This window comes from Hippocampus bargibanti, linkage group LG06 (genome assembly GCF_051943395.1).
Source record: "Hippocampus bargibanti isolate YZ-2025 linkage group LG06, ASM5194339v1, whole genome shotgun sequence".
NCBI classification, from domain to species: Eukaryota; Metazoa; Chordata; class Actinopteri; order Syngnathiformes; family Syngnathidae; genus Hippocampus; species Hippocampus bargibanti.
Window position 1 is genome coordinate 5,392,962 of NC_142739.1, and position 22,341 is coordinate 5,415,302.

At 45.4% G+C, this 22,341-nt stretch overlaps 1 protein-coding gene across 2 annotated transcripts in view; it reads right to left on the bottom strand.

The window, feature by feature from the left end:
• Window positions 1–14,533: 14,533 nt before the first annotated feature.
• Window positions 14,534–22,341, bottom strand: part of LOC148896236 (zinc finger protein 407-like) — a 233,593-nt gene continuing 225,785 nt past the window's right edge. For both annotated transcript variants that reach the window (XM_088999222.1, XM_088999223.1), the window contains one exon: window positions 14,534–19,158. In XM_088999222.1, coding sequence (XP_088855348.1) covers window positions 18,380–19,158 — 779 coding nt within the window. In that variant the 3' untranslated portion in view covers window positions 14,534–18,379. The remainder of the gene's footprint in view (window positions 19,159–22,341) is intronic.

Sequence of the window (22,341 nt, forward strand, 5' to 3'; positions counted from 1 at the left end):
ACCCCAGGGATGGGCAGATCACAGCCGCCGTCTTTGGAGAGCACTTACCAGAGGGGTCTCCCACCCAACACCCCAACCCCCACCTTCCTTGCTTGTTACGCAAGTCGGGGGCCACTCGAGGACTCCTCGGGCTCCACTTCACAAATGTGGGGCTCAACTAAGTTCACCAAGCAAGCTGGTTAAAAGTCAGGTTGGATGGAATGGAAGCTTGCCGCAATTATTGCCTTATTTTAAGCAGGACAGAAGCTGGGAAATTATAATAGGCTAAGATATATTTAGGATCAATTTGGGAATAAATCCTCACAATGACGTGTTCTTATGCTCTGAGAACATTACAGTCAAAAGGCTAACTCCTATGTCGGGCGTTTTAGGGGACTGAAATGTCAAGCAGATCAGTAGAGATGGGGGAATTGGCCAATAGTATGCGTCCAGCTTAATGACACTGACACCTTGCATTGGCAGCACCATAAATTTGGGACTGCACTTTTTCAAAGGACAAGTGTATCACCACACTCAATAGCAGTGAGGAGAAAAACTCAATACAGAAAATGAGCTCATGCTGAGAGCGCTTCCTCACTTTAGATTAGCGAAGAAAGTCACATGAATTCGTTTGTACTCATTTATATACATTTGACACTGCGATGAGGGCGGACAGCTGCGATGTAGTGTTATGAATGAAACCCTAGAGATGGTTATTCATCTTCACAAAGGGTCTTAGTAATGCTTGCATCCCTGCCACTCGTTCAAGATTGTTGCACAACAGACATGAAGATGAAATCCATCAAATGAACCGAGTGACAAATAACACAATCTAAGACCCATCTAAAGTGGACATACTGCATCGTGTCTTGTAAAGAACAATAGGTGAACATGAGCCAATTCGATGATTGAATTATTATTTTGGTTGTTGTAATTATTTACAGTTATTTATTTATTGAATGTTAGATGGGTGGCCTAGCGGTCGACTGGTTCGTGCAGAGGTGCAGGGTTCATTTCTGAGCACGACCTTCCTCTGTGAAGTTTACTTGTTCACCTTGCGTGGGTTTTCTCTGGGTACTCCGGTTTCCTACCACATTCCAAAAACATACATGGCAAGTTAGTGGAGCACTCTAAATTGGTAAATTGTCCCTCTGTGTTAGTGTGAGTGTGAATGGTTGTTTGTTTCTGTGTGCCCAACACGGTTTAGGGTGTCACCCAACTACTGCCCGAAGACTGCTGTGATTGGCTCCAGCATGCCTGCGACCCTCGTGAGGATACATTGATGGATATTTTATTTCATGTTAATAAGGCTGAGGTGGACTGATCACAATTAAATAGACAGAATGTACTATTTATAGTCACAGGGTTGGGTGTGGTGGGGGCAAAATCTTTTCTTCCAGAGTGGTGTGGAACAGAAAATATTTGCACTGAGTTCTACTAAAATGTTTTTAGCAATGTGATCATTCACTGGAGAAAACAAGTGAAATGCATGGAACTAAGTTGGGATTCAAACCTTCGACCTGTTAAGAGTGAGGTAGCCGTTCTAACCAGTACGTCACCATGATGCCTGACAATTTTAATAAGAATAACGACAATAAAAATAATGGTGCATATGTGTTGCAAAATATGATGTGACAAGATATGCTTGATAAGCAAGGGGGTCCCTGATAGTGGTGGTTCACTCGCCTGACTTGTGTAAAGGCAGCGTGGAATTGGTTCCCACTCAGTTACAATGTGGATGTGGATGTGAATGGTTGTTTGTGTCTGTATGCGCTCTGCAACTGACTAGAGTAGTATGCCTTCCATCTGACTCTCTTCACGATAAGGGGTGTTGAAAATGGATGGACAAATGTATAGACCAATGAGTATACAAAAGTCAAATCTTTCAGAATCAGAATCAGAATCAGAATACCTTTATTCGTCCCACAATGGGGAAATTTGCAGTCCACAGCAGCAATTGAAAAGGGATGGAGTTGGGGTGGGGTGAAAGGATAGAAAACAAGATACTCTAAGCATAACAAAATAAAAATGTCAAGTGTATACTGTGCAAATGTAAATGTGCAAAACCGTCCCATAAGAGAAAAGAAACTGTACATAGTGCAGAATCAAGAAATGCATTTTGATATATTGCAACAACCCATATTTACAAGTGTCCAGTTTTTTTTTTCCTTTTTCTTTTTTTCACATGTGATCATTGAGAATCGTGAAGCCTGACAGCAGTCGGTAGGAACGAGCGGCGGTACCTCTCCTTCTTGCAGCGCGGGTGTAATAGTCTCTTGCTAAAGGAGCTACCCAGTGCTGTCAGGGTGGGCAGGAGGGGGTGGGAGGTGCTGTCCATCATAGCTTTTAGTTTAGCTAGCGTCCGTCTGTTGCCCATCTCCTCCAGAGAGTCCAGCGAGCAGCCCACGACAGAACTGGCCCGCTTGACAAGGCGCTCCAGTCTTTTTCTGTCCCGGGTGGTGATGCTGCCTGACCAGCAGACAATGCCATAGTGGATGGCTGATGCCACCACAGAGTCATAGAAAGTCTTTAGGAGTGACCCCTGAACTCCAAAAGACCTCAGTTTCCTGAGTAGGAAGAGGCGACTCTGTCCCTTTTTGATTAGGGCATCCGTGTTTGTTGTTCAGTCCAGTTTATTGTTGTAAGTGACACCCAGGTACTTGTAGGAGGTCACCCTCTCAATGTCCGAACCCTGGATGTTCAATGGTGCAGGTGAGGATTGTTTCCTGCAGAAGTCCACCACCAGCTCCTTGGTTTTCCCGGTGTTGATCTGGAGGTGATTCTGCTGGCACCAGTCCACAAAGTCCTTTGTCAGTCTCCTGTACTCCCTATCGGCTCCCTCTGTAATGAGGCCGACAATAGCTGAGTGGTCAGAGAACTTCTGAAGGTGGCAGGTTGGGGTGTTGTAGTTGAAGTCCGAGGTGTAGAGGGTGAAAGGGAATGCAGCCAGGACTGTTCCCTGCGGCGCTCCGGTGCTGCAGAGAAGCCTGTCCGACTCACAGTTCTTTACCCTCACGTACTGTGGCCTGTTTGTGAGGTAATCTGTAATCCAGGATGTGAGGTGATGGTCGACTCCGGCATGCCGCAGTTTGTCCCCCGTATATCATATCAGCCATATAATCCATTGTAATTTCAATTTTCAACTGCATTTGACTGCATTTAACTGTGACGCGTGACCCGTTGTTGCCATTGAAACAAACAAACAAACAAAAAAAACACATCTTAAAAAATTCTTCCATCTGTCACACTGTTTATTTTCCCAAAATGAAAGCAGCAAGAGAATCAAGCCCTACGTTGCTGTGCTGAATGATGATGATGAAGCAGATGGCTGCAGGAGCCATATAGAAGGTGTTATCTTGCAATTTCATAGAAAGCAGACTGCTACATTTAAACGACAACCGACGTCTCCGGACAAGTTGTGTCCATAATTTGTAAAATGGCTTCAAATGACTTCTACTGAGCGTATTTTAAAAAGATTCCATATAGCTATATTTTACGTTTTAAGACGCTGAATATTCAGGAAGTCTTGTTTTTGAGTTGGTGACGAGTCCGTACGTGACGTCACTAACGGAACGCCCCCGGACCGAAAAATAGACACATTGTAGCAGTCCTTCCATCACTTCAATGTATTTTGCTGTATTGTTTGGTTTGAAACCCTTGTGTTGCACCCAAAAGCCACCAGACGAGAGTGTCCAAGCTCCATATAAGGAATTTATCAGCCTGTGGAAACGGAGGTGGCCACAGGAGGTCGCCATTTTGTGCTACTTTTCTGGTGATCGTTTCTCCCCAATGTTGCGTCAAAATGGCATGGAATAAATTCTTTAATCGATTGCGAACAAATATGCTTTCCTCTTCAGAACGATTTGAATCATATTCATAACTAGAGGTGTAACAAGAAAGCATATTGTCCGAATCTGAAGGCATTGTTTTGATTCTCAAGCAATGCAAGACGTCTTGGCGTGACGTCACAAACTGGGGGCGGGACTTTCTGAAAATGCCCAATTCGCAGCTCAAGTTTTTGCAGATTTTGAACATTTTAAGTCATTTTTATTGGTGTTTTGCATTTGAATAAAAATATCATACTGCGGATCAAATCAAGACTTTTACCTCGATGGCTCCAAGGATATCATCTTCCTGTGGTCATCCGTCCGCCAGCCGCACAAAAGGAGCAGCCGCTCTGTGGATCACGGTATGTTAGCCTTCCTGGCTAGGTCGGCGAATGCGCCTCGAAGTAGGGACGAAGGTTCACTCCCGGAAACCCTATCATTTGAATGCATTGCATGTGAACTTTCCGGACCCTCTCCCACAATTTTAGCCACTGTATACCATGCACCGAAACCACATTGTGACTTTATAAAAGAAATATCTAATGTCCACACACCTCTCCGCTCTGTCACCAAATTCACAACATTCACATGGACAATTCCACTCTTCCCCTCACGAAAGACTTCACTTCTTCACTTGACAGCTTTGGTCTGCATCAATTCTCGGATTTCACCACCCACATAAAAGGCCACATCTGTTGGTTTCTAATTCCTGTTTTTCATCTGGTTGAGAGTTCAACGAAGTTCTGTGATGAAATACCAGTGAGGGCGATAGTTTTAAAAGTACACAGCAGCAATCTGTCGTCCAATCAGCTACGGACAAGTATTGGAAGTCACACAGCAGCGATCTGTTGTCCAATCAGCTACAGACAAGTATGTTGGGAGAACATCAGACTGAAAGTTAATATTGTTACATTCTGCTTTCACAACTATTCAACTAATAAGGTTCATAAATCCATGTAGACTAAACTCAACATGCAATAACATAATATGTACTGATCTAAACATGAAATAACATAAAATGTACTAAGCTAAACATGCAATAACATAATGTTTACGAATGTGCATAAAAACACTCTATCAACATCCTTGACCTTATTTGCATTTCTGGTCTTACCCCATCGAATTGCACAGCAAATGAACTTCCTATAACAGTCCATTTCCTGGTTTCATTTAACATTTTCATCACCCGCTCTCTCCCCAAACCACCCCGCATCATCACATATCGCAACATCAAGGACATTAACATGGCCACCCTCGCCGAGATGATTGCCACCCTGACTCCGGACTAAAACTCCTCCCATGATGAACTTGTTTACTGGTACAACGCGGACCTCCCGAACACCCTCGACACCCTTGCGCCTGTAAAGTCCCGGTCTGTCAAATTCACCTTTTACGCCCCCTGGTTCACTGCTCATCTCTGCTCCATCAAAACTAAAACTCGGCAAATGGAAAGACTTTACAGGAAGACCGGTCTCACTACTCACAAGGACATGTACACTCCCCAATCCCTCTATAATCTCAGACATTATCACCAAATCCAAGAAATCCTCCTGTCAGCTCGACCCCCTCCCTACTATCCTGATTAAGTCCTACTTACCCTCTCTTCACCAATTTATTTCAACCATTATTCACTCCTCATTATCAACTGGAACTGTTCCTAACCCACTCAAAACCACAGCCGTTACTCAATCCTGAAAAAGACCTGGCTCAGATCCCATCGATTTCAATAATTTACGTCCAATTTCCCATCTTGCATTCATGGCCAAAATTCTTGAAAAAAAACCATTGCCTCCCAGCTTCACTCTCACCTCACTCCCAATAACCTTTACGAACAATCGCAGTCTGGTTTCCGCCCCCGCCACAGTAGTAAATCGGCTCTCATAAAAATAACGAATGATCTTTTCATGGCAGCCGATGCCGGTTCACTCTCCATCCTCATCCTTCTCGACCTGACCGCGGCTTTTGACACCATTTCCTACCCCTTCCTGCTCGACAGATTTTCCACCCTAGGCCCACCCCACTTCGCTGGTTTCACTGTTATCTCTCTGATTACTCACAGTTCATCCAAATCAACTCCTTCACCTCACGGTCCTCTCCTGTGTTATCTGGTGTGCCCCAAGGGTCTGTCCTGGGGCCCCTTCTCTTTATTACCTACCTTCTTCCTCTTGGCAATATTTTCCGCAATTTTGCCATTCACTTTCACTGCTTCGCGGATGACACCCAACTCTCCAGCAAACCCGACGCCTCTCTTCCACCTTCATCCCTTTCACTTTGCCTCTCAGAAATTAAATCCTGGCTTTCCAATAACTTTCTCAAGCATAAAGAAAACAGAGAAAAAACTGAACTTCTCCTTGTTGGTACCAAATCCACCCGACACAAAGCAAACAGTTTCTCTCTCACCATTGACAGTTCAACCGTGTTCCCCTCCCCTAAGGTCAAGAGCCTGGGTATCATCCTCGATAGCTCACTATCTTTTCACTCCCATTTAAATAACATAACTCGGTCTGCATATTTCAACCTCCGTAATGTCAATTGTCTCCGTCCCTCTCGCACCCCTAACTCCGCTGCTATCCTTATCCACAGTCTCGTCACCTCCCGCATCGATTATTGTAACTATTCGATGTAAAAGCTTGGCCAAAACAAACATGCGAATCAAACCTCTGAAGATGGAGGACACTGATTCGCTGTGGCTACCCCTTCAAGGGAAAAGCCGAAAGGAAAAGAAGACTTCTCTTCGGTGTCAATCAGAAATGTCTCCATAAACTCCAACTAGTCCAAAATTCTTCAGCCCGGATCATCACTAAAAGCCCCTCCTTTCACCACATCACCCCTGTCCTCGAGCAGCTCCACTGGCTCCCTGTTAAATATCGGATCGAATTCAAAATACTTTGCCGCTGTGAAATGTACATTTCTCCACTGCGAGACTAATAAAGGCAAATCCAATCCAATCCAATCCAAAATACATCTGTTTACATTCAAAGCCATCCATAACCTTGCCCCACCCTATCTGTCTAACCTGCTTCAAATCTCTGTTCCCTCTCGGTCCCTTAGATCCTCATCCTCCCTTCACCTCTATGTGCCCTCTGCCCGTCTCACCACGATGGGATGCAGAGCTTTCAGCCGTTCTGCTCCCAAACTATGGAATTCGCTTCCACGCAACATCCGTAATATTGACTCCCTCCCCATTTTCAAATCTCACCTCAAAACCCATCTGTTTAGAATTGCATTCATGGTCTAGTTCAATCAGCTGTTTTATTAGTTATCATTTTACTTATGGTTTTATTGTTGTGTGCTTTGTCTTTTATTGTAAATTGTCCTTGGGTGATCTGAAAGGTGCTTGAAATTAAATGTATTATTATTATTATTATTATTATTATTATTATTATTATTATTATTATTATTATTATTATTATTAACCAAATCCAAGCAACAAATGCAGAGCCACATGGAACAGGAAACAATAAGAGCCACGTCGGTCCAGTGTAACATCACCAACAAACGCCCTGCCTTACTCCTTTCCCATAACAACTCCAGGCTGGTAAAGAACTACAACTGAACCATTGCTTGAACCACCCTGCGCATCTCAAACAGATTCAAAACAAAACATTTTTCAATACAGTGAGGCCTTGGCTTACAAACTTAATTGGTGTGTGTAAGGTGAAAAGTGTGTATCCCAAGAATTAATTTCCCATAGGAAACCATTAAAATGAAAATAACCCATTCCCAGTTCTCCATAAAATATAATTTTCAAATAAGCCTTAAAACTACACACAATGTACCTTATTCTATGTATAATAAATGTGCTATTGTATTGTAATGAAAGAAATACACTGCACTGTATAATAAAGTCACTTTATTTACATTTGTGATGGTCGTTGATGGCTCTTAATTGACACCTGTTTCTTTCTGACTTGTAAGGTCTTACGAAACTGAGGCATCACATTATCATTCATCATGTTGATGATTCTCATAGCCACAGTCTTTTCTGGATGGAACTGTTCAATAAAAGCCTGCACACATACTCCTGAATGGCTTGCTTCTGCTTGTCCTCCTGAAGGCAAATCAAATCCTCTGTGTTGAGGACCTCATTATGGTCAGCAACAAGCTCCTCCATGTCATCTGCATCCACTTCGAGTCCCGTAGGTGCTGGCAGAGACTTTATTACAACAAAAGGCGCGAGTCTGATGATTCCACAGACTTGGAATAAAATGCGACAAAAGAAGGCAGGCGGGGGCAATCTGTCCAGCCTATCAAGCTAGGCAAAATGAAATGGCACACTCGCGATCCCAGAAAGCAACAAACTGACGTGATAGCGGCTAACAATCATTTCGGGCAAAGCAAACTCTTGTGCTGGCAATGTCCCATTATCAGTGATTAGGGGATTGACAGCAGCTGGCGGAGGTCGGGAGTGGCGGCCCCCCGCTCCAGCTGCCAACTAGCATGTGAAAATTGTCATTAGTCACGTGAAAGCATCCAGAAAATAACACCTTTGTGTAAAGCTTTTTGCGATGGATGGTAGCAATGGTGGACGTTGCATATCTGTACCGGGCTCTTTATTTGTAGAATGGTAATATAAAGTTACTCTCAGGGAAGTGACACACAACGTGGGAAATGTGTCAGGCTGAGATTTTCATGAAAGGCGCGGTGCGCACCAGTGACGCCGCAAACGCACACCTCGTTCGTGTTTCTCAATGATCTCCTTCTTCTCCTCGACTGTAATTTTGTTGTGTGTCTTCTTCGGCTGAACATGAGCCTGTGGTAGGGTATTTTTCGGTCCCATAACAGCAAAAGTATCTGTAAAAAACTCCTTGGAGGCGATCAAGGTCTCTCTCTCTCTCTCTCTCTCTCTCTCTCTCTCTCTCTCTCTCTCTCTCTCTCTCTCTCTCTCTCTCTCTCTCTCTCTCTCTCTCTCTCTCTCTCTCGACGTGTGCATTCAGAGAAAGGGGATGTGGAAAGGCAGGCGGGCTGGGGCGCTGTTCGGTCATGTGCTTTGGTGTTCTTCGTTAGCCATGGTGGGGGGGGGGGTGTATCGCGAAAAGTAATGTTTAATCCAAGGTTTAATTTTCATAAATTTAACGTTCGGAAACCGAAAAGTTTGTAAGGCAAGGTGCTCGTAAACCGAGGCCCCACTGTATCTTACTTTAACTAGCATTAGTTGCTACACATTACACTTGATGCGTTGCTATGTGCGGGAACAGACAGGAAATAAACAAGCAAATTGAGTTTAATAGAGTTGTACCTGGAGCCTCAAGTAGATGCACGCATGAGAGTGCACGGACACATGCACACACGCACGCACACACACCCACACACACACACACACACACACACACACGCACACACACACACACACACACACACACACACACACATACACACACACACACACACACACACACACACACACACACACACACACACACACACACACAAAGCAGAACATATCATGGCTGGCAAGCTAAAACTGCCAAAGGGAAGCAAAAAAACAAATAGCTGAGACATTAAGGAAATGATCCCGAGGCTGATGTGTTTTCTATTGATGGCGACTAAACACAATTGCTATATTTATCATACTCAGAGAATGAGTATCCCCCCTCCCCGCTCCAACTCTCCATTGCCACTGCCGTCCCTCTCACTTGTCCCCAGGAGAGTGATGAGCGTAGACTGCGGGAGGGAGAGTAGCTTAGTGTTCCATGTGTACGAGCCTGTGTATGTCTGTGTGTGTGTGTGCGTGCGCGCGCACACGTGCGTCACTAACGCACTCTCAGAATAGATGAGTTTTGAGATATTAAAGTCGCACGGTGAATTTTGGTGAAGCATTCTTTTCATAATTAAAAAAAATCACAATTTGTATTCCCCCATCCTACTCTACATTATATAACTTTGGTATGTTAATTTGTTGCGAAAAGTACCTTTCTGATTTTTATTCAGATTTGTTTGTCAATATTGAAAGAAGAGCACATACGTTAGCATATGAAAACAAGAACATCTTATCTTACCTGTATCTTCCCATAATCACATAATCAAGAATCAATTATATTACTCACCAGACCATCACAGACTACAAGCCCTCTCCACAGACCTGCGAGAACTCCACCACTCTGCTGAACCAGCCCAATGACTTCTTCGCCCGCTTTGAGGCAGACAACACCCCTCCAGCACAGAAGACCCCACCACCTCCTGGCGACAAGGTGCTGACACTGTCCCAGGACAGCGTGAGGCGATCCCTCAGAGAGACCAACGCACGAAAAGCCTTGGGTCCCGACAGAATTCCTGGCCGTGTCCTGAGAGACTGCGCTGAGGAGCTCACATGTCTTCACCTGCCACAAGGACTACCGGCCGGTCGCACTCACTCCCATCATCATGAAGTGCTTCGAGCGGGTAGTTATGTACCAAATAAAGGCTGCCCCCCCCCCTCCAACCATGACCCTTTCCAGTTTGCATATTGGCCCCACCGCTCGACCGATGATGCCATCTCCACCGCTCTACACACAGCCCTCACCCACCTGGAGAATGCTGTTCAGCGACTTCAGCTCAACATTCAACATCATCATCCCCCAACAGTTCACTGACAAACTGGGGAACAGCACCCCACTGTGTAACTGGCTTTTGGACTTCTTGATGGGGATATACAATATCCTGATATACAATGATATAAATGTGTATGTATGACATTCAATATATAAAAAAACACATTCATTAAAAAAGGAAATACAAATTCACGTGATAAGTAAACTTTTTTTAAATGCACAACAATGTAACACAACTGTTACACACTTACTACAAAGAAAACGACATGTAACGGACAGCACTGATTGGCCACGCAATGTCATGTGAACATCTGCAGCCAGTGATGGTTAAACGGGCGTGTCATAACTAATGAACATGTTGAGTCGCGTGTGTCTTACTCGTGATGATAGAGCCTCCGTCGAACCCCTGAAACCGACTCACCGAACTTGTTGGGTTCCACTGAAGCCATGTTAACTCCTTCGCTGCCATTCCCACATTTATTTGGGGATTGGAAAGCCTGACGTGTATCGCCATTCCCGAATTTGCTCGGGTTTTGTATTTTCTTGAGAGGTGGTTTTCAAACTTGTCAGACATCTTGCAACTTTTTTCCCTCCCACGAAGTGGCAGCATTTACCTTTTGTACAGCCGCCCCCACTTCCACTGCAGATAACTGCAGGAAGAGAGAGCCTAAGGTTTCTTAGGCTTCATTGAATGTTTATGTAGTCTTAAAACTCAATATTCTGTGGATTCTGCAATTTCAGTGTAAATGACAAAAACCCTCGCACTGGAGTGGACACATATTTGCACATCCTCTGGCAGTGAATGTGTTAAGAATGACGTCCGAGACAAAACTATACGGCACTCTGTAATAAGCGTATAAACTAGGTCTGTCAAACTCATTTGACATGGTGGGCCGCATATGGCCTCGGTAGATGTCAAGTGGGCCGGACCATTCAAATGATACCATACATGCTATAAATAACCAAATCATATAATGTCTTTCATTCGTTTTTGGTGTAAAGAAGCACAAGAACATTAGGAAAAGGATGATATTTAATGAACATTCCTTTTACACAACATTTCATTTCATGAGCAAATGTGCAATTTACTTTTATTATTCACATATATGCATTGCAACTGATACCAGTGATTCTACAACGGCACAAAACTTTAACAATAAATTGGTATCGAAAAATATAGTAATGCACTTTAATTTTAAATGAGATTTATAAAGAATTGAATTTTTAAACCATCTCATCTCATGAGATGAGATGAGATGAATTTTTAAACCAGTGTTTTTGTTCCTGATATTTGGCATCTTTTGGCCTGTACAAGTGCATCAATACCAGGTGTCATGTCCTGACTAGCTGACACTTTCACAATGTCATTTAAGTGCTTGTTTATGAGCTTTGAATGCATTTTTCTTTGATTGATATTGATTACTGAGAAGATTTGTTCATAAAGGTAGGTTGTTCCAAACATGCACAAAACTTTAGCAGGCAGGGCTGTTCATTTGGGGTACCATGGTAGTAGATACGGAAAAAAAATGTCCAGACCTACGGAGGCAAATTTGCCCTTCAAATCTGCATCACATTGCAAATCAATTATTTCTAGCTCGATTTTGACCGGTAGATAATGACATTTTGGCTAATGAGGGTGTTGATACCGCGGTTGAAAAAAAAAAAACGCAGATGTTTCCTTCTATGTTCATTGAATCACAATCTTTGAATTACACCTCATTAAAAATGTGAATTCCATGTCGTCTCTGCATTTTCTTCCCTCTTTTAAATTAGCTTGCGGGCCTGATCAAACCTCCTTGGGGGCATTTTCCGGCCCACGGGCCGTATGTTTCACAACACTGGTATAAACCAACAGGATAATTTTCAATTTATAATTTATTTTTGGGTCAACAACAATGGGATTTCTTTTGCACATTTCTGAATGCCACCCTTGATTTATCTAAAATGCTTGTGTGCATTGGCTCCTGGCCGCAGACTGCAAACCTTTCAGACAGGGAACGAAGCTGAAACAGCAGGATCCCTCAAAACAAAACAAAAAGTGAAAAGAAAAGCATAACCGGTCAATTTTCAATAGAGGTTTTCTGATTCTGATTGATTCTATTTTTCCAATAGGAAAAAGAAACCACACAATTTCACTTGGCCAGGCAAGACACCACACCACCTACTTCGGTTTTCTTTACAGCAGGTGCAGACTGGGATCAGCTGAACTTTGCAAGCCTGCAATTCACGGTGCTCACTCCATGGCCTGTAAGGTTCTGCCGTACTTTATGATGTGGCCATGTCGTAAATTAGAGCCCATCAAAATACACGGAAGATTTCATATATATTGCTGAAAAATCGGTTTTGTGGTTTGAGCCAGAGAGACGCAGCCACATCTATTATATTTTGACAAAAAGTCCGAGGAATTTCCCACATTATTGTCGTATTTTTGAATGAAATACGATGACATCAGCAGGAGAAACAATTTCTTAATGCTTTTATCCAAACCACCAATAGAATGTTGCACTACCCACGTCACAATGTATACTTGAGGCCCTATTTTTTTGCACTCGTCACAAAGGGGCTACCCAACACCTCCGCATTCAATAGTCAACGCATGGCAGTCCATTAATCACTCTCTACAAGTCTCTATTGTGTTCATTTGTAGTTTGGGGAGTTTGGTGGGTTGAGTCCCAATGGACCATGTTCCGTACCTCCCTTGCTCAGGCGGCAAATTGGAATTGTGGCCGTAAGGTGGTTGGTGCCTGTCGTGGCGGAAACCCCCGTAATCGCTGGTGGACACCAATAGTAAGGTACGGTAAAGCTAAACAATAAGTCCTACCGGGCCTATATGGCCTGTGGGACCCCTGAGACAGCTGACAGGTATCGATTAGCCAGGCGGAATGCAGCCTCGATGGACGCCGAGGCAAAAACACGGGCATGGGAAGAGTTCGATGAGGCCATGGAAGCCGACTTCCGGACCGCTTCGAGGAAATTCTGGTCTGCCATTCGGCATCTCAGAGGAGGGGAAAGCAGTGCACCACAAACACTGTGTACAGTGAGGATGGGGCGCTGCTGACCTCGACTCGAGACGCCGTGAACCGGTGGGCAGAGTACTTCGAAGACCTCCACAACTCCACCAACATGCCTTCCTTGGAGGACGCAGTGTCTGGGGACTCCGAGGTGGGCTCTCCGATCTCTGTGGCTGAAGTCACCGAGGTGGTAAAAAGCTCCTCGGTGGCAAGGCCCCGGGGGTGGATGAGAACCGACCGGAGTTCATAAAGGCTCTGGATGTTGTGGGGCTGTCCTGGCTGACACGCCTCTGCAACTTTGAGTGGTCATCAGGGAGAGTGCCTCTGTATTGGCAGACCGGTGTGGTAGTCCCCCTTTTTGAAAAGGGGGACCGGAGAGTGTGTTCCAACTACAGAGTGATCACATTCCTCAGCCTCCCTGGAAAGGTCTATTCAGGGGTCCCAACGTCCCAACCCTCATTTATGGTCAAGAGCAATGGGTTGTGTCCGAAAGAACGAGATCTCGGATACAAGTGGTCGAAATGATCTTTCTCCGTAGGGTGTCCGGGCTCTCCCTGAAAGATAAGGTGAGAAGCTCGGTCATCCGGGAGGGGCTCAAGGTCGAGCCACTTCTCCTCCAAATCAAGAGGAGCCAGATGAGGTGGCTCGGGCATCTGATTAGGATGTCCCCAGGATGCCTCCCTGGTGAGGTGTTCCGAGCATGCCCCACTGGCAGGACACCCCGGGCACGACCCAGGACACACTGGAGAGACTATGTCTCCCAGCTGGCCCGGGAACGCCTTGGTATCCGCCAGGACGAGCTAGAAGTGACTGGGGAGAGGGAAATCTGGGCTTCCCTACTGAAGCTGCTGCACCCGCGACTTGACCCCGGATAAGCGGCAGAAGATGGATGGATGGATGAATGGAGTTTGGTGGGCTCCCGCCATCCGCCAGCTGCTGTCAATTCCCTCATCACTGACTTTTGGACATTTAAACCAGACGCTGGCACTCACCCAGCGTCGTAAGATACTACGCCTCGCGCCTCGCCTGTACCTTGTACGAGAGTTGCTTCACCCGAGGTATTATTTAGCCACGATCGCGTCTGTTTGTACCCACTGTATCGTATGCTGTTTTGCACCCTCGTGTGCCTTTTTATTTTCTTCCCCGAGCTAGTGAGGTTGGGCGGATTACCCCCCACTCACCCACTAGCTTCGTTCTGTTTTGTCACTTTTTGTTCTAGTTTTTTCCAGGTCCGCGTTATCTCGGACCCGCGCCTTTTGTTAATAAATCATCTGCCAGCACAACGTCTCTGTCACCTGCTTAGCGAATCTCCCCAATTATCAACGTTCCGACTCGTCAGCTGCCACTGTCAAAATCAACCTTCTTTGTTTTGTTTTTTTCTTCTGCTGAAAAACTGGATAAACAGAGGTCGGGGTAGTTGGGTCTGGGAATATCTTTACATTGATGGTAAGGTTTGTGATTTGTTATCACGGTATTCAGTTAGTTCAACCCTTTCCCTCCTCACAGGCCCAACAGTCTTTCGAGTAAAGCTCCCTTTGAGCGCTTTTTTCAAATAATGATGAAGGTTGGAAAAATAGTCTAGTATGAGGGTGTTTTAGCCTCAAAAAATGTCAAGTGGAGGATCAGCAGCTTTCTCTGTGTCAGTCCTCTGGGCTCACGGTAACTGGCCAATTACCAAAGAGCAAAGTAGAGCAGCTGTGGAGAAAAATCATTTTTATTGATAAACAAAAATGAAAAAAAAAATATTGGTCATAAATAGGGCACCTTGGTGATCAACTGGTAAGCACACGCTTATATACAGGGTACACACACACACGCAAACACACACACACACACACACACACACACACACACACACACACACACACACACACACACACACACACACACACACACACACACACACACACACACACACACACACACACACACAGTGCAGAGTTGTAGGGTTCCTTCCCTATGTGGGGTTTGCATGATCTTCCAGTGCCGACATGGGTTTTCTCCAGATACTCTGGTTTCCCCCTATATTCCAAAAAAACATGCATCATTGGTTTCTTGATGACTCTAAATTGTCCCTTTGCACCGACTATTGTTTGTCTCTGTGAAAGTTGATTCTAACAAAGGATTTTCGTGCGTAGCCATCCATGGTTCCTATGTGACACTTTTATCGTGCATCATTTGTAGCCTCATCTGTACTTTGTCATCCTTGTCTGGCAATCCACCCCCTCCCACACACACACACACACTGCCCTTTCTTGCTCTCCAATTAAACTTCAGCGGCAGGTTTCCATCAGACGTCTGGTCATCTGCAGCAGAAAGCCTGTCAGGAAATTAACTCATCACGGGATGACAGCTGCTAATTTCTCCCTCCTCCTTGTCACACGAGTGGTCTGCTGCAGTTAATAACGAGACATCCTGCACTGATTAGGGATATACACACAAGTGAGGGAGGGGGGAGTGAGATACACACAAAACAGGTCACAATTACTCAGATGTGGAGAATATGAACTGTGCAGATGAACAGACTACAGGCGTCCATTTTTTGTACATGAGTCGGGGATCTCTCTCTCTCTCTTGACTTTTTGACCCTTTTGGACATTTCTGGTTTTAAACACAAATATATAAAATATGCTGATTATTATTAAGAGACATTTTTTGTCAAGAATTAACAATACCAAGTAGGACGCAGTCTTGAAGTCATTCCTTAAAAACTAATAAACTTACTTATTACATGGTCCTTCTGTGTGTTTATTAGCAGTTTAGCACTGTCATTTATTTTGGCAAGTCGAATTTCGGGGAACTTCTGCGAGTTTGCATTATTTTGACCTGTCCCGTTTCTATTAAATTTGTTTCAAAAATGCCCTCGTAATAATGGAGTGTTGATATGAAGTTGTTAGCTTGAACGTCTGTGTAAGCTCTCAGTCGTACAGGAGTGGTCCATCGATGAGAAGGTTTCAGGTGACGGCTGAAGAAACCTTCTCATCGTTGTTAGCTTGAAGTGTTGCCACGTTTAGTGTGGCCTTTCATCATATATTTAATACATAGAGGAAAAAAAATAATAAATAAATCTAAATCCTGTGGCTCACCATGGGCATTTGGCTTTCATCCAAAACATTCCCACGTGTCAGCTGTTGCTCTCGGCTTCGATAACAACTCAATTTTTATTTATTTCATATCTCTGTCTCGACGACACATTGGACCTCACATGCTACAATCTAGGAGGGGTCAGCCGTCATTGCCTCCAACGCTTCCTTAGGAGTCATCCACGACAGATATGTCAATGTTAAATCATTATCAAGCTCGGTTCATCATTATTTACAACAATCGATGGCTACGCACAAAAATCCTCCTTTGTTGGAATCAACGCGCCCGACCTTTGTTAAATGCAAAATTATGTAGCAATTCTGTTATTGAGCATGGGAACACCTCTTACATATGACACATACTTTTTCTTCTTCGTCTGAATCTCGGTTATCATACTCATTAACCTGTGTTGTTTGACAATGACATTTTTAAATTGTAATCATACGCAATTCAGTGTGCCACTAAAAGTCATAAATGTTTGAATACTTCATACTCATCCAAAAAAAAAAAAAAAAAGGTTGATTTAGGAATTTAGGAATCATATGGTTTTACATTATGCAAATGTTGATTGAGCATTCAAATGTGATTCCTCCACTTAATGGATGTTGAACATTGCTTTCGAGATGTGCCCGACCTCTGTTATATGCAGGCCTTTGCTGAAAGGGGAGGGAGAAGGGAAAAAAAGCATGAAAACAGTGACTGTATAAATGTTGTATGAGTGTGGGAACAGGAGACTAAGACAGCTTGAAAAGGCAGGCTGGTGTTTTGTGTAATTGCTGGCTCTGTGTGTGTGTTAGTGGGCTTTACTGCTCTCCCACTTCTCCGCAGCCTCACCTCTCTCAACTTCCATCTGCAATCCTCTCATTTCTCCTTCCCACACGTCCACCACTTTCTCTCTCAGCCCACCTCCTCACTCACTGTGTGTGTGCGTGTGTTAAAGGGATGATCTTGTGATGCCCTCGTAGTGTGTGAGTGCTTTCTCCCTCTACTTTTAGCGGTCAGCCATTGTGTTCACAGCCGTCATACTGCTCTCCCACTCACTCCATCAGAAACTACAGGTCTGTGTAGCAGCCTAAATGAATATTGATTCTCCCTCCATTGCCAACTACTGCTAAGGGGTTAGGGTAGGAGGGGGACGATGAGTGTGTTACAAGCAATGAAGGGAAGCGGCCTGATGGGGAGAAAGGAAGAGAGGATGGCGATTAGGGTGATGGTGATCATTGTGGTGATAATGATAATGGTGATGATAATGACTGTGTTAGTGATCAGAAAGCATGATGGGAGCTATCAGTTAATGCACGGATGTGCATGGGGGTTTCTCACTGGACGGTGCGGTGCTGTGCACGCAATTGCCATATTGATGATGGAATTACATGACAATCACAGCAAACCCGACAACAAAATGTCATAACCACACTGAAAACCTATGGATGCGTTTGATAAAATTGGCTTCAATCTTTAATGTAAGAAATCAAAATGAATTTACAATACACAAAGCTCACGAACAAGCAAACTGCCTTCAAACGGTCGGCATAGTGTCGCCACAATATAGCTTCAGCGATGCATAAGATGTGCTTTCTAATGTTGCAAAACAATGGTTAGTCGCTAATCATATGCTAATGACTACAAAAGAGAATACAACAAAAATAAGAAAAAGCTTGATGTTAGGTCCAACAAAAGCGTAATGGTGGTGGTGGTGGGGGCAGTGGGCAATACATTCACTGCAACAAGAAAACACAGATAACATCCACCGTAGTGATGAACAATTTTTGAAATTACCTGCAAAATATTTTTTTTTCAGAAAGGTGACGAGGCATGAATTAAGCTTCGTCTGGGGTGGTAGCAGACATACTGAAATGCACCTTATTATGTATTCAAAAACTAAAGTCCAACTGGTGGTTCTAACTAAGGGTCGTCCGTCATTGTGACAGCTTTTGACCTGCCGCTCTTAAGCATCATCTGCGGCGGCCTCTTCATAGACACCTTCCACCACCTGTAGGGTGCAGTTGTCCAGCTCCGTAACGATGTAGTGGGTGCCCTCGTCGTTGACGATGACCTGGGTGAGACCTTCCTTGATCATCTGAGAGGCTGCCAGCTGCAGCAGGTTCTGCATTTCCTCCTGCCCCGCCTGGTTAATGACCTGCTCCTCCTCCTGTTTGCTCACAAGCTGCACGTCACTCTGCACAGGCTCGGCCGTCTTGGGGGAGCTGACCTCATGAGCGGTGGATGCTTCCTCGTGCATTTCCTCCTGATGGCCCATCTCGCTCACAACGCTGAGCAGGGCATCTAGAGCTGTGGACGCCTCAGAAACGACATGGCCTTTTCCCGCGGGTGCGGAACCTGCGGCACCTTCTAGAGCTGCAGCCTGCAACTCCTCGGCAGCCTCGCCTGCTGACAGTACCACATATTGGGCGCTTCCACTCACAAGCTGGGCCCCTGCGGATGCCACCTCCCTGCCTGAAGCAATCACTTGTCCGTCTTCTGTGATGTGGAGCACCTCTGCTACCTGACCCGCCATGGCCAGAGTCTGGAGGGTGGCGGCAGCCGATTCCTCCAGAGTCTGGTGGACGGCCATCTCTCCATCACTGTAGCCTTGGATGATGATGACCTGCTGGACATCATCTTCATTGCTGAGCTTCCTTTCCCCAGAGGCTTCCACACCATCTGTCTCCACAAATGATGCCCCCTGCCCCTTAAGACGGCACTCAAAAGCCTTGGACACGATACCTGAGGGCAAAGGAGAAGGAAAACATTAGCACATTTTTTTTTGATCACAGATAAAGCCCAAAAGTAATCAAACGAGCAATGTGTCGCATATGGCCCCACGAGTCACAAATCATTTGTTAAATAAAAAAAATATTCTATCCAGTTGCATTTCAGGGGGCCGCCCCTCTACTGTTGATTGAAATTGATTTCAAACTGCTATCACGTGATGTGAATGAAGCCCCCATCCCCGGAAAAAAACAGCTAAGCAGTGACATACAAAACATCAAGGGATAATATAGGCCCAAGTTAGCAGTCATCACCTTTCGTAAGTTGAGAAATCCCCCCAAAAATAAAAGTTTAGTGGTGGACAATTGTGTTCTAAATAGTGACCTGACACACATATCTGTGTGATTTAAAGATTGATGTGAGACGAAGGCTGCCAAGAAAAATGTGGCTAGGCACAGCTGCTACTATAAATGAGCCTTGTGGTGCCATCTTGGATGACAGGTTGCCATGGTGTTACCAAGGTGATAGGAACATTGTTAAAATGTGGTTGTTTGACAAATGAGCAATGCCGGACAACAACACAAATAGACAGAAGAAAAATGCAGTGTCAAATTGCAGTGGTGAAGAGAGGAGGGCGTTCATGTGTCGGAAAGTATATGAGAATTTCTTAGTGATGAATGCCAAAATCAACGGAACAAGGGAAGACTACATTTTACAAAGCTTACGTGTTTTAAAAACTGCCATTTTTTCCCAAGTTTTCAGCAATCTTTCTTTTCTTTTTTTAATGTACGGCTCAGGTGATGTTGACATTTTAGAGGTGCAGGATTTAATGCCCAGACGACATCACAAAGATCTCAGAGTTTATGGAGGGACAAAATCATCAATCATGTATATACTTATCTCTCCCAGACATTTCATGTCCAGCAGCAAAGGGGACAATGTGATCAGAAAGTTGGTTTCTACAAATATGCTGCTGCTTTGCAATGAAATGACAAAAAAATGTTGTGTCATGAACAAAATGACAAAAATAATATCATCATTGCTCATGGATAGACAATGACTTCGACAAAGACGCTAGCTCTTGGGACGTGGAACGTCACCTCTCTTGCAGGGAAAGAGCCCGAGCTGGTGAACAAGGTAGAAAGGTTCCGACTAGCTATACTGTAGTTGGACTTGCCTCCACACACAGCTTATATTCTGGTAACAGCCCAGATTGGACGCTCGTCCACTCTCGAGTTGCCCACGGTGAGAGGCGTAGAGCAGGTGTCGGCATACTTATTGCCCCCCTCCCCCCTGGCTCGCCGCCTGTACGTTGGGATTCAAACCGTTAGACGAGAGGGTTGCTTCCCTCTGCCTTCGGGTGGTGCCCCCGATCAGAACCCGAGTGGCGTTTTGTTATTGGACTTCTGTGCTCGACACGGATTGTAACGAACGATTATAACGAACACTTTATTCAAACATAAGCATGTCCATATATGCATCTGGCACCAGGACACCCTTGGCCAGAGTTCGAAGATTGACTTTGTAGTTGTATCATCGGATTTGCGGCCGCATGTTTTGGACACTCTAGTGAAGAGAGGGGCAGAGCTGTTAACTGATCACCACCTGGTGGTGAGTAAGCTCCGTTGGTGGGGGAAGATGCCCGTCCGACCTGGCAGACCCAAACGTGTTATGAGGGTTTGCTGGGAACATCCGGCGGAATCTCCTGTCAGAAGGAGTTTCAACTCCCACCTCCGGCAGAACTTTTCACATGTCCCACGGGACATGGAGGACAATGAGTCAGAATGGACCAGCCAATCGGAGTTGTGGCCATAAGGTGGTTGGTGCCTGTCGTGGCGAAAACCCCCGTACTCATTGGTGGACACCAGTAGTAAGGTACGTCGTCAAGCTGAAGAAGGAATCCTATCGGGCCTATATGGCCTGTGGGACCCCTGAGACAGCTGACAGGTATGGATTAGCCAAGCGGGACGCGGCTTCGGTGGTCGCCGAGGCAAAAACCGACTTCCGGACGGCTTCGAGGAAATTCTGGTCCACCATTCCGGTGTCTCAGGAGGGGAAAGCAGTGCACCACTAACACGGTGTACAGTGAGGATGGGACGCTGCTGACCTTGTCCACCAACATGCCGTCCTTGGAGGAAGCAGAGTCTGGGCACTCTGAAATGGGCTCTCCAATCTCTGTGGTGGAAGTCGCCAATGTGATTAAAATGCTCCTCGGTGGCAAGGCCCCAGGGGTGGATGAGATCGGCCCAGAGTTCCTCAAGGCTCTGAATGTTGTGGGGCTGTCTTGGCTGACACGCCTTTGCAACATCGCGTGGTCATCGGGGAGAGCGCCTCTGGATTGGCAGACCGGGGTGTGTGTTCCAACTCCATAGGGATCCCACTCCTCAGCCTCCCTGGTAAGGTCCATTCAGAGGCTCTAGAGGGGAGGTCCGTCGGGAAGTCCAGCCTCAGATTGAGGAGGAGCAGTGTGGTTTTAAGCCCGGCTGTGGAACACTGGACCAGCTGTACACCCTTTGCAGGGTCCTCGAGGGTGCATGGGAATTCGCCCAACCAGTCTACATGTGCTTTGTGGACTTGGAGAAGGCGTTTGACCGTGGCCCTCTGGGAATTCTGTGGAGGGTGCATCGGGAGTATGGGGTACAGGAACACCTGACACGGGCCATTCGGTCCCGATACGGCTGATGTCAGAGTCTGGTTCGCATTGCCGGCAGTAAGTCGGAATCATTTCTAGTCAGCATTGGGCTCTGCCAAAGCTGCCCTTTGTCATGATTCTGTTCATAAACTTTTCTGGACAGAATTGCTAGGCGCCGCCGAAGCGTTGAAGGTTTCCGTTTTGGTGGCCTCAGTATAGTATCTATGCTTTTTGCATTGAGAGGCCGAAATGAGCTTTCTCCGTGGGGTATTCGGGCTCTCCCTCAGAAATAAGGTGAGAAGCTCGGTCATTCGGGAGGGTCCCAGAGTCGAGCTGCTTGGGAACGCCTCGGGATCCGCCAGGACGATCTGGAAGAAGTGGCTGGAGAGAGGGAACCCTGCAGGAATAATAAGGTGGAGAAGGAAGAGATTCACACCACAGATGTTATGACACGAAAGCTCCTAACGATGAGTGTGAGACGAGCTGTCAAGGATGAAACATCCAAGCTCCATAAATACATCAAGGAGAAGGCTCCAACGGATGATGTACTCAGAGAATGGGGAACA